This window comes from Amblyraja radiata, chromosome 2 (genome assembly GCF_010909765.2).
Source record: "Amblyraja radiata isolate CabotCenter1 chromosome 2, sAmbRad1.1.pri, whole genome shotgun sequence".
Taxonomy (NCBI): domain Eukaryota; kingdom Metazoa; phylum Chordata; class Chondrichthyes; order Rajiformes; family Rajidae; genus Amblyraja; species Amblyraja radiata.
In genome coordinates this window covers 69,688,543-69,706,823 of record NC_045957.1, presented here as the reverse complement: position 1 = coordinate 69,706,823, position 18,281 = coordinate 69,688,543, and the positions used below count along the sequence as shown (strand labels likewise).

Below are 18,281 nucleotides of genomic sequence, written 5' to 3'. Positions count from 1 at the left end.
TACAATTAGGTAACTAACTAATTATATGCTTTAATTTCAGGTCATCCAAGTAAGATTATTTTATATTTGTTTCAGAATGCTTCAATCTATGATAACTGAAAATTTCATTCAGTTCTCTTAATTTTTAAGAAAGTTATGGGCTTTTGACTGTTCACGATCACAACTTTTTTGTTATGTCCATAGAAAATCAATAGGGAACAAGATGCTCATTTCCGAGTATGAAAATGGCCATAACTTTTTAAATACTTGAGATATGAAAGTGAATTAGATGTCAAATTAAACTTATTTTTATGCTTTATCTGATGGGATAAATTACAGACTTGATTTTTAAAATCTCAAAATTTTGTAACATTGCTACCTCAAGGGGTCCAAATGACAATAAATTGAATTGTATTGTATTGTATTTTGTTCTTGTATGGCTGTATGGTAACTCAAATATCACTGTTACCTAATTGGTGCATGTGACAATAATTGCGAACTTGAACTTGAACATAATTGAAAGGGTGTGTTGTTGTGACTGTATGTTGTATGTTGTTGTGACTGAGGACTTTTACAGTGTCACCAATTGAAAAAGCATTATTCAAGCATTTTTTCCTGCAGCATTTGACACTTAAGATGAGGTTGTCAAAGATTCTGTGCAGGATATCCATACTACATATCGCTGTAACACCAATTTTAAAGTGATTTTCTTCCATTTGGGCTCTGCTCGCGGTCAGTAGCAACCTCCCAATGCAAACAGTAGCTGTTAGATCCTGGTCATACGCAGCACCCGGCAAACAGCACGGAGCTAGACACAAAAAGCTGGAGTAGCTCAGCGGGGCAGGCAGCACATCTGGAGAGAAGGAATTGGTGACGTTTCGGGTCGAGACCCTTCTTCAGCGCGTAGAGTTAGCTTTGCAGTTACCAGCTCTTAGCGCCTTAAAGAATATCCAGAAACACTGTTAAACACTATACATCAGATTCTTTCACAAAGAGACGTATATTGGACATTTACACCAACCCTTTTCACGGAGGCGAAAAATAAATGATTGGGAGTTGAAATCCGAGTTTGCAAGTGAATGCAAAGGAACTGTTTACCTTTAAATATGGGGCAGATCTTCCAAACCCCCGCAGCGCCTTGTCGATTGAATTGGCCCAGCGCTAATTCCATATAAAACAGTGGCATTCCAGCGATGAGCATGAAGAATAAATAAGGAACGAGAAAAGCCCCTAGATGAAAACAGAACACATTTAGCATGTCAGGGACAAGATTGGAGATGTGGGTGGACAGCTGTTACGGACTTGCCCATTGTCCAGGCAGACTGGCAGCGATCTCTAAGGCAACACGTTTTCGCTGTGCACAGGTTCTTGTTTAAAATCGCTTTTTTTAAAATTAACTATTTTCGTTTTTTAGTTTTAGAGATACAGCACGGAAACAGACCATTCGACCCACCGAGTCCCAGCGATCCCCGCACACTAACACATGGGACAATTTACAATTTTAACCAAAGCCAATTAACCTACAAACCTGTCCGTCTTTGGTGTGTGGGAGGCAACTGGAGAACCCTGAGAAAACCCACGCAGGCCACAGGGAGAATGTACAAACTCCATACAGAGAAGCGCCTGAATTCAGGATCGAACTCGAGTCCCTGGCGCTGTAATTTCTACCGCTACACCAAACTATTTTAAGATGAGTACTTCACGACTAATAATACGAGTAGCTTCCTAAGTATAAATTCAGATAAATGGCTCGATACAAAGAGGGACACGGGAGAATGCAGATGCTGGAAACTTGAGCTAAACACAAAGTGCTGGAGGAACTCAGCGGGTCAGGCAGCATCTGGACTGGCAACGTTTCGGGTCGCGTCTAAAGTGTCTGCCCCGGAATGCTACATAATCTGTTGAAATCCTTCAGCACTTAATGTTTACAACTTGATACAAACTCGGATATCATCGGAAACGGGATATGCCTGGCAAGAGGAAAAACCACGTCCTGTACACTCTAAGAAAATCAAACAAGGGGCAGCAGTAGAGTTGCTGCCTTGCAGCGCCAGAGACCCGGGTTCAATTCTGACTACGGGTGTTGTCTGTAGGAGTTTGCACATTCTCCCCGTGACCTGGTGGGGTTTCCCCGGGTGCTGCGGTTTCCTCTCACACCCCCAAAGACGTACATGTTTGTAGGTTAATTTGCCTTCGGTAAATGTGTAAATTGTCCCTAGTGTGTAGGATAGTCCTAGTGTACAGGGTGATCGCTAACGGCGCGGTCTCAGTGTGCCGAAGGACCAGTTTCGTGCTCAGCGGGTCAGACAACATCTCCGAGGAACATCGAGTTCACTCTAATTTAGTGTCCAACCCGTGAGACATTCGGTTAAACTATCAAACGGTCATTGCCACTTTAATCCATGCAATGTCCTATCCTGTGCATTCATAGAAACATAGAAAATAGGTGCAGGAGTAGGCCATTCGGCCCTTCGAGCTTGCACCGCCATTCAATATGATCATAGCTGATCATCCAACTCAGTATCCTGTACTTGCCTTCTCTCCATACTCCCTGATCCCTTTAGCCACAAGGGCCACATCTAACTCCCTCTTAAATATAGCCAATGAACTGGCCTCAGCTACCTTCTGTGGCAGAGAATTCCAGAGATTCACCACTCTCTGTGTGAAAAATGTTTTTCTTATCTCGGTCCTAAAAGATTTCCCCTTTATCCTTAAACTGTGACCTCTTGTTCTGGACTTACCCAACATCGGGAACAATCTTCCTGCATCTAGCCTGTCCAACCCCTTAAGAATGGTGTAAGTTTCTATAAGATCCCCCCTCAATCTTCTAAATTCTAGCGAGTATAAGCCGAGTCTATCCAATCTTTCTTCATATGAAAGTCCTGACATCCCAGGAATCAGTCTGGTGAACCTTCTCTGTACTCTCTCTATGGCAAGAATGTCTTTCCTCAGATTATGAGACTGTACTAAGCGTATTCCTCTCCGACATGCGCTTAGTACAGATTTCAAAATGATGCCAATTAGGAAAGGTGCTAAAAATGAGCGGATATTAAGGTGAATGTCTAAACGTCCTACCTCCGCCGTTGCGATAACAGAGATATGGGAATCTCCAGACATTGGCTAAGTCCACCGCAAAGCCGACAACTGAAAGGAGAAAATCGATCTTCTTAGCCCAGGTCTCACGAGTTTGGTTCTCGTCCTCCCTTTCCCCAGTCGACGGGACAAGCGCCGAGTTGGTAAACTGCACGCCATTCAGTTCCTTTACCAAAATCAGCTCCACCTTCTTGGTCTCCATCTTGTTGAACTCTTGGGCTGGGGCCACTACAGAAGACATCAGGCCGAGGAGTCTCCCTTTGATCATGGGAATCGGGATCTGCTGACGCTCGAACTCCTTTCGACTTGCCGGTTGAGTTTTAACTGCAATTGTAAGGAAGCATGTCAGTGAAGGGAACCGCTCCAACTGCGGAAACAGGAACATGGAACTCACGCAAACATCCCCACATCAAGAAACAACAGAGAGGTGGAGGAGCCCTACATTTGAAACCTTCAGCGTTTTATCAATGTAGTTGTCGCGCGACATTCGATGATGTGCGCGGATGAGATTAGTTTAAAAGGATACACGTAGAATAAATACAGGTTTATGATTTCTACACAATTCTGCAGTGGTCCCTGTACCTTTATGGGCAGTATAAGTTAATTGTTTCCTTTCCCTAGTCACGAAACCCGAAATGTCACCCATTCCTTCTCTCCAGAGATGCTGCCTGTCCCGCTGAGTTACTCCAGCCTTTTGTGTCTATGTTTAATATAACTGTTATATACATTTTAATGTTTTAGATAATACAAAATTCAGCGAACAGATTTGTTTTTTTTCTGCTTAATTATTACTTGATTTATATTATTTCGTGATAAACTACTTAAATACACAATATTTTAAATAGCCTTCTGCACTATTCACAAATAAACACAATTCGAATAAACTGCGCACCCATACCCCCACCCCCAGCACGGTTGCAACATTAATATTTTCTAACAATGGCATGTTTGACAAGCTCTTTCTAGGAAACGCGACCTTCGGCTACCAAACAAATCCGCAGATTATTTAAAAAACAAAACAATATCTGGAAATCCAATCGCAATCGGAAACGGCACAAACAAGGTGAGTAGAGTGCGATCCTTTCCCAAAGTGCGGTCACAGTAAATCTCAATGTCATTCGGTTATCTCAAGTGAACAGTATAACGAAAAGGATCGCCTTTAAAGTACAGAATATTTTGTTCAAGTTTATCCACCTCTGCTTTTGGGGAGGCAAAATAGTCAAATTAGTTTTCTTCCCGACTCCAGTGCATTTTATCAACGATTGACATTTTACGAGATAAACCAATGAACAATACAATAGATAGACACAAAAAGCTGGAGTAACTCAGCGTGACAGGCAGCATCTCTGGAGAGAAGGACTGGGTGACGTTTCGGGTCGAGACCCTTCTTCAGACAATACAATAGAATTAAGATATCACCAGCTTTACCTATGTAATAATAAATAACTTATTGTAATGACTGCTATAAAACAATGCGGCAAAACGAAATGCCGGCAACTATTGCCTGTTCGATGGAGATGGCGAGATTCTGCCCGGAGTTGTCACAAGCTCGCCGCTCGATGACTGCAAGCACCAATTGGAAGGTTTTGGTTTTGGTATCAGGGATACGGGGTTGCATTTATGAGACGCAGGTTACGCCGCCGGAGCGACAGACTGATGATCAATGCGCCGAGATGGGACGGACCATCAATAAAATACAATAATTGCACGGAGACTTGAGAAAGCAGGTGCAAGCAATGTGGACGCTGGAATCAGAAACTCAGCACTACTCAATCTTCTTACGATGACAGCGTTTAATACGGAATCATTTCCATCTTTAATGGCGATGGTGCACCTCTTGACCCATCAGAAGAGACTTAAATCAAGGTTGCGCTCTTCAATTTAGCTTGGTTGCCGTGGGATATGTCGAATATTAGCGTAATGTTAACATATTTTTTAAGTATTGAGAAACACACGATTAGATATGTATTTAAAATGAAACAAAGCATGTCTCGGAAACGGAATTCACGATTGTAAGCAGAATATGTTGGAAATGATCAAGTCGCTAAGCAGCATCCCTGTAAATACAAACACGTTGACGTTTCAAACGTCAGCAATGAAAACAGTCCATCGTGTATTTAAAAATCCCATCATTATTCACCTAATATGTTCTAGTTTACACAAGCTATAGAACAATATATTTATAGACTTCTTTCATTTGTATCAATGCGTAATCTAATTAACGAAATCCTTACCATTATTTGCAGTGAATGTGGGTATCAGGGAAAGTTTCCTGTATCGAATAGTGGATTAAAAACCGAACTAATGCATCTTGAATCACCTGTCCTTATCATTTCGCACTTTGAACGTTTATTTTTCAGACGGAATCCGCATTTTCCGCTTGATTATTGTACGATGGAATTGTAGATGCTGATTTAAACCGACGATGGACACAAAATGCAGGAGTAACTCAGCGGGACAGGCAGCATCTCTGGATACAACGAATGGGTGACGTTTCGGGTCGGGACCCTTCTTCAGACGTCTGACTGAAATACGTTTAAATGACTAGTCGAAATGACTAGTCGAAATGCCTTCCTTGCAATTAGCAGCCAAGTTTCGTTTACGCTTGATATCAGCTAATGAATGTGTACATTTTCAAGCTCGACACCGTGCTTTAACTACAACACTACATTAACCACAATACATAACGGTGTTATTGTGCTGGGAAGGAATCAACACGTCATTTTGAACTTTAATTTTAAACCATAATATCAAGTATATTTGAAGTTTGTATTGGATTATTTATTTTGTAACATTGCAACCGACACCTTTTTACGTTTCATATTGCCACCCAAGAACGCTATTTGCTTTAAAATCTGTCCAATCCCTTTATTTATCTGTACAAAATCTCGGACGAATCCACACCACATGTTTGCATTTTGCTTCTTATACATTTTCAAACCTTCCACCATACAAGCCAACTCTTTTAAAACGAATATGATTAATTATGCAGGAATTAAACCGCGCCTTTCTTTGTATCCAGCGGGACACAATAATACATTGATAACATGTTCTGCCCTGGCAAATAATTGGCAACGTGTTAATGTCTGAATAAAAGGAAATCAAAGCAATGACGGGGAGAAGACTCTGCTCGGCAGGAAACAAATGAAGACACAAAGTGCTGGAGTAACCCAGCGGGTCAGGCAACGTCTCTGGACAACATGGGTGGGTGACTTTTCGGGTCGGGACGCTTCTTCAGACTGAAGCTAATGGAAGCTCTTTGCACTGAGTGTCCCGACCCGAAACGTTGCCTTTCCATGTTCTCCAGAGATGTTGCCTGACCCGCCGAGTTACTCCGGCACTCTCTGTCTTTCCATGTCAGCACATGCAGTTCCTAGTTTCTACAGGAAACAAATGGATCACGCTTCAAAAATAAAACATTCCATATTAATCGCGGGAGCATTTTAATTTATTTGTGCCAGCACTAGGAATAAATATTTACTTATCTTTCCTAATCTCGAAGAACCTTTATTTGTCCTGCAGGTTGGAAATGCGAAGAACAAGGGGGGTATAGCTTTTAGGTGAGAGGAGGGATGCTAAAAGGAGATGTGCGGGGCAAGTTTTTCCACAGAGCGGTGAGTACCTGGAATGCAATGCTAGGGGGGTGGTGGAGGGAGACAAGATCGTGGCGTTTCAGAGGCTTTCAGATAGGCACGTGAACAGGCAGCGAATGGAGGGATATGGATCACGTATAGGTAAAGGTTAGTTTATCTTTGGCATCATGTTTGGCACAGATACCGAAGGGCTCGTTCATATGATGTTCTACGTAACGGACAATCGCCTATGTAGAGTTATTGTTTACAACGTGTGTGGAATACATCTATAATATGAGGAAATAAACATTTACATAAATAATGGTGAGGTGAACTTCAACCGATGTGATAATGGTTGGATGAAGTCAGGATGGCAGACGTTGGCTGCGGTGTAGGTAGTGCAGGGATTCTTACTGGGTTAAACATTTGCCAGTCCTTGCAATTCCTGAGGGAGCAGGGCATGGTGTTCAATGCATAGAGCTTCTTATTAACCCTTTGTAAGTAGAACTGGAGTCTCCCAGGGACCAAACAATGGCATCAACGTTGTGAGAACTGTAATGGAGAAATTATCCCCATAACGCAGGCTTATTCCACCAAGCAAGTTCAGTGTTACAGTTTTTCAGTGAATGTGATCTTTATTGTTTCTCGGTGGCATCTGCTCAGTATGATTGTAGATCTGCTTCTGTAGCTAGCACGCAACTGGTTGCCATCTTAGAAGCACCTGGATTTCCACTACATGTTATCTAAAAATACATCTCCTTTTATACTTTTACATCACATTATTATTTGAGGCACTTGAGATTGTTAAAGAGAAATGCTGCAAAGGAGCAGTACTATTATCATTCCCAGATTGCATGTTTGAAGACAAATTACATTTTTATGGCAACAATATAATCCAATGTTAAGACACTTCCATAGTATTCTGATTGTCAAAAATGCACGTGTGAAATGGTGCTCACTGTAAATCTGCTTCTGAACCTGTTGTGGCTGTTTATACTCAAAATTAACTCAGGCGACGCAGAGAATTCTTCAAGAAGTTCAAACCTTTATTTGCAAATTAAGGCTGGAACACTCAAAGAGCAAATCACTTGAGAGTTCACTCCAAACAAAGAGCTGTCTCTTTTTATGGCATGTTTAACTCTGTATGTCCCACCTCCAGTGTATTTCCATACCCAATCACTTGCAGACATTCCCTTATCGATAACCAGTCACTTGCAAACATTTCCTCAGCAATAACCAATCACTTGCTTTTACTTTTTTCCTCCTTCCCAGTTATTTTCCATTCCATAATTCCTATTTTTAAATCACATGCCTCCCCTTTCTTGGGCCCCTTATTTCTCTTAGCTAGGGCTTGATACAGAGTTACAAAGGTCATATAATTGTCACCACTGATTTAGCTTATGGCTGCAAGATAATCTTGGATAAACAATTCCTCCACTTTGATGACCTTGAAAAGATCATCCACACATTTATCTCCTCCCGCCTAGATTACTGCAACTCTCTTTACACTGGCATCAGCCAATCTTCCCTGTCCCGCCTGCAACTGGTCCAAAACACCGCAGCGAGACTCCTGACGGGCACCCGAAAAAGGGACCACATCACCCCGATCCTGGCCTCTCTCCACTGGCTCCCTTGCGGTTCCGTATACACTTCAAGACCCTCCTCTATGTCTACAAAGCCCTCAATGGGCTTGCCCCCTCCTACATTAAAAGTCTTCTCACCCACCACTCCACCTCCAGGTCCATCAGATCGGCCGACTTGGTGCTGCTGAATATCCCGCGGTCTAGGTATAAGCTTAGGGGCGACCGCGCCTTTGCGGTTGCAGCTCCTAGACTGTGGAACAGCATCCCCCTTCCCATCGATGCCCCCTCCATCGACTCCTTTAAGTCAAGACTAAAATCTTATCTATACTCCCAAGCCTTTCCTGACGTCCACTGAGTGAGGGCTATATGTATATATGTATGTAGTTTGTTTGTTTATACTATTCTTATAACAAATGTAAAGCACTTTGACTCCATTATCTCTCTTAGTTATCTCAGCTAGGGATGTTACAAAGTTACAAAGGTTATATAACGGTTACAACTAATTTACGCTGTAGTGAGCTAGCTTCGAGGGGAGAACCCAAACACCTTCCCCCTCAATGTATATAAACAAAACACACAAAGGTGAGCACAAATGTCATATATTGCACAAATGTCTTATCTTAACAGAAACAAGCTAATCCAAACATGCAGAGCAAAGCCAAATCCAAATGTGCAGAGCAAAGCTAATACAAAGGATAATAGATAAAGGATAATATTTAAGTATCTCAAGCATGATAAACACCAAGAATATAAAATATAAAGATAATATACTTCTGTATAATTCCCCCCTTTGAGACCTAAATGGTCTCACAGAAAAAGAAAACCACAAGCTGCACATATCGGCGCTGAATCAAACTACAATCAGCCCCCAAAATCAGGGTCCTCTTATTTGTAATGTTCAGCCTCACGGCGTTCTTTCTCTGGAATCCTGGGTAACTGGGCCAAAAACCCACCCCCATTATACTGGGCGGGGGAAAAGACCCAGCTATCCTTATAGACTATTGTTCAATATTCCTCTGGTGTGTTTTGCACGTCATTGTAGTATTCAATCAGCGGGGTCTGCTTCTCTGGGGGACCAGATTCACCTTTTTCCTGGAGGGGGAGCTGTTTGCAGTGGCTCTTACCAGGAGAGACTTAATAAAGGGTAAAACACACTATAGCACAACAGTAACCACCAGCAGCGCAGCTCCAATAGTCACCCCCAACTTAGCCAACCATGCTGCTCCTAACATATGTTCCAGCCAATCAAATAATTTATGTCCAAAACCCACATTCTGCTTAAGTTCTTTTCTCTGATTCTTCAACTTACACATTGCTTTAGTGAAGGACTCCTCCGGGCTAGTATTGTTAGGTATGAAGGTGCAGCAGTGTTCCCCAAACAGGACACCACACACCCCTTTTTCTGACCTCATTTACAACAGCCTCAGAGTCACTAGTGTCTCCAAACACCTCACTTACTATCTGGCTAAAACTCAGCTCTCCCCTTATGTCTTTGTCCTCCAGTTCACTTACCTCAGGGTTATTATCGAGCCGTAACTGTGGGACAGCCCTCGTGCAATAATTGAGATGGTACCATGTGGATCGACCTTCTACCCGAATAGCAATGGGCCAGGCCCTAGCCACCATGAATGGTCCTTCCCTTCTTTGCTCATTCCACTTCCTTCGGATGGCTCGTACACAAACCTTGTCACCAGGTTTAATGGGTCCTTCCTCCAGGTTCATTTTCTTTTCCTGTGCATGAATAGACTTGTGTATCATAATTAACTGTTGCATATACTGCTCACGTTCTACCTCTAACTGGTCCAAACTTAGTCCCTTGTGGGGACCTCTGCATTTTGGCGCCGGCATGGGTCTGCCAGTGAGCATCTCATGTGGTGTCAAATGAGTTATTCGATTAGTTTGCATGCGACAGCTCATCAGTGCCAATGGCAGGGCATCGATCCAGTTCAACTTTGTAGTTGCACAAATCTTATTTAGCTTAGCCTTCAACGTCCCATTAATTATTTCCACCATGTCCTGTGACTGAGGGTGGTACACACACCCAAACCTTTGTTTCACTCTCAGGGCCTGTAGCACCAGGTTGACTACTCTCTGAATAAAAGCCGATCCGTAGTTGGAGCTAATTTCTGTAGGTTTACCAAACCTTGGGATTACTTCATTCGTCAGAAACTTTACTACAGTCCCTACACCTAAATCTTTGGAAGGTACTGCCTCCACCCACCTGCTAAATCTATCAATCACTACTAGCATGTACCTTTTCCCTCTTTCCATCTTTATCATATCCGCATAGTCGATCACCAGGTGCCTAAATGGCCTTTCGGGCACAGATATGTGACCTATTGGCGTTGTTATTCCCTTTCTTTTTTTATTATTTTTTATTTTTTTAAATATTTTTATTTATTAGAAGTACAGTAAGTTACAGTAGTACAAGCCACATATACTTTATTACATTTATTGCACCCCTTCATTTTTTTAAGCTTTAAGGAAAGATAGAAATAAAGAAAGTAAAGAAAGTGAGATAGAGTCGTGTTAGTGTGAAAGAGTGATCAAAAAGAAAAACCCATTAAACAAAGAGTTAGGGAAAAAAGTTAAGAAAGGCCATAGAAAAGAAAGAAAGAAAAAGAAACACAAGCTTATGAAAACCGCGCAAAAAGGGATATACCAACTTCGTATTTTTCATCCCCCCTTACCAGAACCTGATACCATTTCTTTTTTAAAGTATTGTTGCACCTTATACTTGTAGTAAGTCGATAAATGCAGACCACGTCTTTTGGAAGTGGTAGTGGAGGTTATTCCCTTTCTAACATTGCTTTGAGCACATACCTCACACTGTGACAAAATGTGGTCTACCGAAGCCTATAAATAGGGTGATCAAAACCCATCCTTTTTTACCTTTCTTATTACTTCTCCCCTTGTACAACGGTCTAACGCATGCACTTCTGAAATAAGAGTGGTCAACAATGGTGTGGGTGCTACCAACAATCCCTCAGTAGTCCACATGGCCACCATGTTCTGCTTAGCTCCCCTTTGTCTCCACATTGTTTGCTCTGCTAAGGTTGCCTTACCTTGCATGTCAATTATGTCCTCATCTGTGGGTTGCAGATCCAAGCTTACCTGAGGTGCAACAACAGCTGATCGGCATCCAGACGCTGTTCTGGCTGCTTCGTAATAGTGTTAAAAGCTGTTTCTGCCTCATCATTCCATTGCAAAACATTTCTCAGGCTTGTGTGTCCTACTTCCTTCATTATTTTCCTTAATGGCGTCACAATTTCAACATACTCTCCAATCCATTCTGAACTGTATCCTACCATTCCCAAGAACATCATCATCTGTCCTACCGTCTGACGTTTGGGAGCTTTAATTATTGCCTCAATTTGATCCGATGCTATAGCCTTTACTCCTTTGGATATTAATTGTCCTAAATATTCTACCGGCTGCTTACAAAACTGCAGCGTCTTCCTGGATACTTTATGACCTCCGCACGCCAGCCTTTCCAAGAGAGTTAAAATGCCTCGCTCACATTGCTCCTCACTTGTGGAGCAAACCAACAAATCATCCATATTGTATTAATGTACTTTCTAAGGGTATGCCTTCCAAATCATGGGGCAAGTGTTTGAATCCCTGTGGCATCCTAGTATAGGTGTACTGAGTACCTCTACATGTAAAAGCAAACAAATACTGACATTGCTCTGCAAAGGGCACACTGAAAAACACCGAATAAAGATCTACTACTGAAAAGTAAGCTGCCTCTGTTGGAACATTAGTCAGCAGTGTATGTGGATTTGGGACTTCCGCTGGCCAATCTCTCACTACCTCGTTTACCGCTCGCAGATCATGTACTAGTCTCCACTTTTTCAGCTGGTTCTCCAGATAGGCTGCTGGATTCTCTGCCTCCCCCAGTTGATCTCCCCTTTAATGCCTTGGTGTCCACCTTAAGCGGATAACAGTGTCTGAGGGCCTGCCATACCCTCTGCCTGACTGGTTCAAACGGCTTGCCATTGACCATTGCGTTATCCACTGCAATTTTATAGCAGCCATCTCCAGGAGTTCTGTCAGTTTAGTGGTTCCTATCACTTTCACCACAATGTGTCTTCAAATCTCCCATAGCCAACAACCATCCCGCGTTCTCCTCCTCAAAGGCCCTAATCCATTTTCCTGCCCCATCATGAATATTGCGCAAGGTATTTTTTAGCCCTTCCAGGTCCTGGGTCCCCCTAAGGGATATACGGTGTCTGTCCCGTTCTTTTTAAAAGCAACATCATCATTTTATCCCTCCATTCCTGTTACTCTTCTTCTTCCTGTATGTCTTCCCATTCCAATCGTTCTTGGAGTGCCTTCTTTCTCATTTTAATCTCTATTTCTTGCTTCTCAGATATTCTAGCCTTTGCGATTCCTTCACCTTTCTTTTAAAATCTTCCACTAAATCCTCATCCCTTATTTCTCTTGCATCCCCCCTATTGCTTCCCGATTCTGTTTCCACCTCACTGCTTTGCCCTCCTTTCAGTGACCACTTGTCCATCAGTTTCCAGTCCTGTCTATCACTTTCCTCGCTCCCCATTCTGCTGAATAGGATGTCTCAAAATCCCTCTGGTTCCTCAGATCCTGCAGCCTCCTAATATCCACTTCTAATTACCTTATTTCTTGCTTCATCCTTTCCCTTTCTCTTTGACCACTTCTCTGTTTATATTCCTTTATTTCCTTCTCATCATTCCAAATTGCAACCTCTCCTTCTATCTCCACTATTCACTTTACCAAGGGACACTGCTTTGTACCATCCGGGCCTGGATAGGAAGGAGGTTGCCCAGGGTCTCTCAAGCTTGGATATAGCATTGACTTTTTCCTTGGAGTTCCTGGCTTTCATGCTGCATTTCGGTTCTCTCACCCTCTTCCTTTGTCATATTTAACCTGGTATACTTTCCTCAACCTCTCTTCTTTTGCTTTAAACAGTACATCTAACTCCTTTTCTCTCATCTTTTCTGCATTTCCAACTTATCTTTGGACCTATAATTCTTAATTAACACTTCCATCTCGTCACACATATTTATATCGAAAGTGCCTTCCTAGGGCCACTTTCAGTTTTCCGTCACCAGTTTCCCATTCTTTTTCCCCATTTCTCAGAGTGCAGAGGGATGAGGTCCTACAAGGTGAATTTAGGGAGCTAGGAGATAAACTTAAAAGTAGGACCTCAAAGGTAATAATCTCTGGATTACTACCAGTGCCACGGGCTAGTCAGAGTAGAAATAGGAGGATATTGCAGATGAATACGTGGCTTGAAAAATGGTGCAAGGGGGAGGGATTCATATTTCTAGGGCATTGGAACCAGTTCTGGGGGAGGTGGGACCAGTACAAACAGGACGGTCTGCACCTGGGCTGGAATGGAACCAATGTCCTTGGGGGAGTGTTTGCTAGTGCTGTCGGGGAGGATTTAAACTAATGTGGTGGGGGGATGGGTGCAAGAGCAGAGAGACAGAGGGGTGTAAAATGAGGGTAGAAGCAATAGGTGAAAAGTAAAAGTGGCAGGCAGACAAATCCAGGGCAAAAATCAAAAAGGGCCACTTTTCAACATAATTGTATAAGGGGTAGGAGTGTTGTAAAAACAAGCCTGAAGGCTTTGTATCTCAATGCAAGGAGCATTCGTAGTAAGGTGGATGAGTTGAATGTGCAGATAGTTATTAATGAATATGATATAGTTGGGATCACGGAGACATGGCTCCAGGGTGACCAAGGCTGGGAGCTGAACATCCAGGGATATTCAATATTCAGGAGGGATAGACAGAAAGGAAAAGGAGGCGGGGTAGCGTTGCTGGTTAGAGAGGAGATTAACACAATAGAAAGGAAGGACAATAGCTTGGAGGATGTGGAATTGATATGGGTAGAGCTGCGAAACACTAAGGGGCAGAAAACGCTAGTAGGAGTTGTGTACAGGCCACCTAACAATAGTAGTGGAGTTGGGGATGGCATCAAACAGGAAATTTGAAATGCGTGCAACAAAGGTAAAACAGTTATAATGGGTGACTTCAATCTACATATAGATTGGGTGAATCAAATTGGCAGGGGTGCTGAGGAAGAGGATTTCTTGGAATGTATGCGGGATAGTTTTCTAAACCAACATGTAGAGGAACCAACGAGAGAGCAGGCTATTCTACACTGGGTATTGAGTAATGAGGAAAGGTTAGTTAGCAGTCTTGTTGTGCTTGGCCCCTTGGGCAAGAGTGACCATAATATGATTGAGTTCTTCATTTGGATGGAGAGTGACATTGTTAATTCAGAAACAAGCGTCCTGAACTTAAAGAAATGTGACTTTGAGGGTATGAGACGTGAATTGGCCAAGATAGACTGGCAATTGATTCTTAAAGGGTTGTCGGTGGATATGCAATGGAAGGCATTTAAAGACAACATGGATGAACTACAACAATTGTTCATCCCAGTTTGGCAAAAGAATAAATCAGGGAAGGTAGTGCATCCGTGGATAACAAGGGAAATCAGGGATAGTATCAAAACAAAAGATGAAGCGTACAAATTAGCAAGAAAAAGCAGCCTACCAGAGGACTGGGAGAAATTCAGAGTCCAGCAGAGGAGGACAAAAAGCTTAATTAGGAAAGGGGAAAATAGATTATGAATGAAAACAGGCAGGGAACATAAAAACTGACTGCAAAAGTTTTTATAGATATGTGAAGAGGAAAAGATTAGTTAAAACAAATGTAGGTCCCTTGCAGTCAGAAACAGGCGAATTGATCATGGGAAACAAGGACATGGCAGACCAATTGAATAACTACTTTGGTTCTGTCTTCACTAAGGAAGACATAAATAATCTGCCGGAAATAGCAAGGGACCGGGGGTTAAATGAGATGGAGGAACTGAGTGAAATCCAGGTTAGCCGGGAAGTGGTGTTAGGTAAATCGAATGGATTAAAGGGCGATAAATCCCCAGGGCCAGATAAGTTGCATCCCAGAGTACTTAAGGACGTAGCCGCAGAAATAGTGGATGCATTCGTGATAATTTTTCAAAACTCTTTAGATTCTGGAGTAGTTCCTGAGGACTGGAGGGTAGCTAATGTAACCCCACTTTTTAAAAAGGGAGGGAGAGAGAAAATGGGGAATTACAGACCAGTTAGTCTAACATCAGTGGTGGGGAAAATTCTGGAGTCAGTTATTAAAGATGGGATAGCAGCACATTTGGAAAGTGGTGAATTCATTGGACAAAGTCAGCATGGATTTATGAAAGATAAATCATGTCTCACGAATCTTATAGAATTTTTCGAGGATGTAACTAGTAGAGTGGATAAGGGAGAACCAGTGGATGTGTTATATCTAGACTTTCAGAAAGCTTTCGACAAGGTCCCACATAAGAGATTAGTATGCATACTTAAAGCACACGGTATTGGTGGTTCAGTATTGATGTGGATAGAGAACTGGCTGGCAGACAGGAAGCAAAGAGTAGGAGTAAATGGGTCCTTTTCAGAATGGCAGGCAGTGACTAGTGGGGTACCGCAAGGCTCAGTGCTGGGACCCCAGCTATTTACAATATATATTAATGATCTGGATGAGGGAATTGAATGCAACATCTCCAAGTTTGCGGATGACACAAAGCTGGGGGGCAGTGTTAGCTGTGAGGAGGATGCTAGGAGGCTGCAAGGTGACTTGGATAGGTTGGGTGAGTGGGCAAATGCATGGCAGATGCAGTTTAATGTGGATAAATGTGAGGTTATCCACTTTGGTGGCAAAAACAGGAAAGTAGACTATTATCTGAATGGTGGCCGACTAGGAAAAGGGGAGATGCAACGAGACCTGGGTGTCATGGTACACCAGTCATTGAAAGTAGGCATGCAGGTGCAGCTGGCAGTGAAGAAAGCAAATGGTACGTTAGCATTCATAGCAAAAGTATTTGAGTATAGGAGCAGGGAGGTTCTATTGCAGCTGTACAGGGTCTTGGTGAGACCACACCTGGAGTATTGCGTACAGTTTGGTCTCCTAATCTGAGGAAAGACATTCTTGCCATAGAGGGAGTACAGAGAAGGTTCACCAGACTGATTCCTGGGATGGCAGGACTTTCATATGAAGAAAGACTGGATAGACTCGGCTTGTACACGCTAGAATTTAGAAGATTGAGGGGGGATCTTATAGAAACTTACAAAATTCTTAAGGGGTTGGACAGGCTAGATCAGGAAGATTATTCCCGATGTTGGGGAAGTCCAGAACTAGGGGTCACAGTTTAAGGATAAGAGGGAAGTCTTTTAGGACCGAGATGAGGAAATCATTTTTTACACAGAGAGTGGTGAATCTGTGGAATTCTCTGCCACAGAAGGTAGTTGATGCCAGTTCATTGGCTATATTTAAGAGGGAGTTATATGTGGCCCTTGTAGCTAAAGGGATCAGGGGGTATGGAGAGAAGGCAGGGATGGGATACTGAGTTGGATGATCACCCATGATCATATTGAATGGCGGTGCAGGCTCGAAGGGCCGAATGGCCTATTCCTGCACCTATTTTCTATGTTTCTATGTTTGTAATGTCCTCTTTAGATACAGGGAACTTTTTACTTAGTAGTTCAACTGCAGTTACCTTACTCATTGTATTATCTTGTTCAGTGCACTTTATCAATCAGTCCAGTCATTGTCCTTATTCTTATTCCATCCCGTTCCTGTAGTCACTATACTATCCTGTCTGTTTCTAAGAATTTCAGCAGGGAACCAGATCAACCTAGTACGAAGGTCCTCAGTCTTCCCGGGAGCTTCTTCGGTGGGGTCAGTCTCAAAGGATCTAACTAGTGCCCTTTTCTCTCCCCATCTGATCCCGGTGAACCTGCGGCCACTTACTCAGTCATTGGTTGATGGTCCCAGTGAAATCCCAGCTGGCTTGCTAAATGATAATGTTTGCATCTTAAAAAACAGACAAAATACAACAAATTAAAGTAAACCATACAAGCTATTACGTTTTACGTCAAACGGGAGTGGCCGGAGATGTTACAGTCCAGAAGAATCCAGTGATACTTCTAGTTCCCCAAAATACCACCTAAATTATTAAAATTCTGGAGTCTTTTATACAAAAATAGTCACATATGCAGAATATCAGGGGCATTAGGTTATGTCCGATGTTGTTTTTCTATGCCAGTTCATGGCTATCCTGTTGTCAGTTAGTTCCCCTTTCGGGCCTCTCTTATCTGATTGACCTTTTTCAACCGGAAAGTTTGTCTGAAAAAGCCATAACATCTGGTCATGTTCCAGCTAGCAATGCAATAGCAATTAAATTATTTTCAATTGTTCCAATCCATCTTCCCAATATTCACAATTTCAAATTCTTAGTATAAATATATACCAATAACAATTTCCCATATTAACACTTATCATAGGGGTGGGGAATCTTTTCATGTTGGAATGCCGCATTAAGTTAGCTGTAATCTAATAAGGCCGCATCCAAGAAACGTCAATTAGATATACTTCAAAGTGTACATTATTTTGTAAAAATCTAACTACAGTACTATGTACTAACTTCAAGAAAATGATAGAATTTTGTTAATTCTAAAGTTAACTAACCTTTTAATGACTTTGTTGTGACTGCTTTTTGTGGGAAAGCATTTGAATATTTGGTTGCAACATGGAGGTACGCAGTTTCAGCTGATCTTCTAGATGGGTATCTGTCATTTGTGACAAGGGTGTCTTGATTTGGGTTAGGTAGGAGAATGTAGATTCGCAGCAATAAGTGGTTGAAAAGCAAGAAAGCATTTTTCGTGCATGTTGCTGAAGTCGTGGGTATTCTACTGCATTTTCCCATGTTTCAATCGGATCTTTCTTCACGTCAAATAAGGACTTGTCATCTTCTGAGAGATCAATCAATTCCATCTGTAGTTCTTTTGGGGCCTGGGAGACATCAACTAGGTGAGGTTGAAATGCTAATTTGAGTGTGATGTCATGATTCTCAAAGTCAGTGAACCTTTAATTGTATTCTTTAATTAATAAGTCTATAACAGCTGTGTATTCTTCAAATGATTCACATGAATCCTCCTGCTCATCAATAACCTTCGCTAACAGTGGAAAAAGTTCATCCGAAATTTCATTTT

At 42.2% G+C, this 18,281-nt stretch overlaps 1 protein-coding gene across 1 annotated transcript in view; it reads right to left on the bottom strand.

The window, feature by feature from the left end:
- The window catches only part of slc6a3 (solute carrier family 6 member 3), a 42,101-nt gene extending 38,712 nt beyond the window's left edge, over window positions 1-3,389 (bottom strand). Inside the window, exons 1-2 of the mRNA XM_033048323.1 lie at window positions 3,055-3,389; window positions 1,078-1,209 (exon numbers count right to left, since the gene is read on the bottom strand). Coding sequence (XP_032904214.1) covers window positions 1,078-1,209; window positions 3,055-3,340 — 418 coding nt within the window. The 5' untranslated portion in view covers window positions 3,341-3,389. The remainder of the gene's footprint in view (window positions 1-1,077; window positions 1,210-3,054) is intronic.
- Window positions 3,390-18,281: the final 14,892 nt, after the last annotated feature.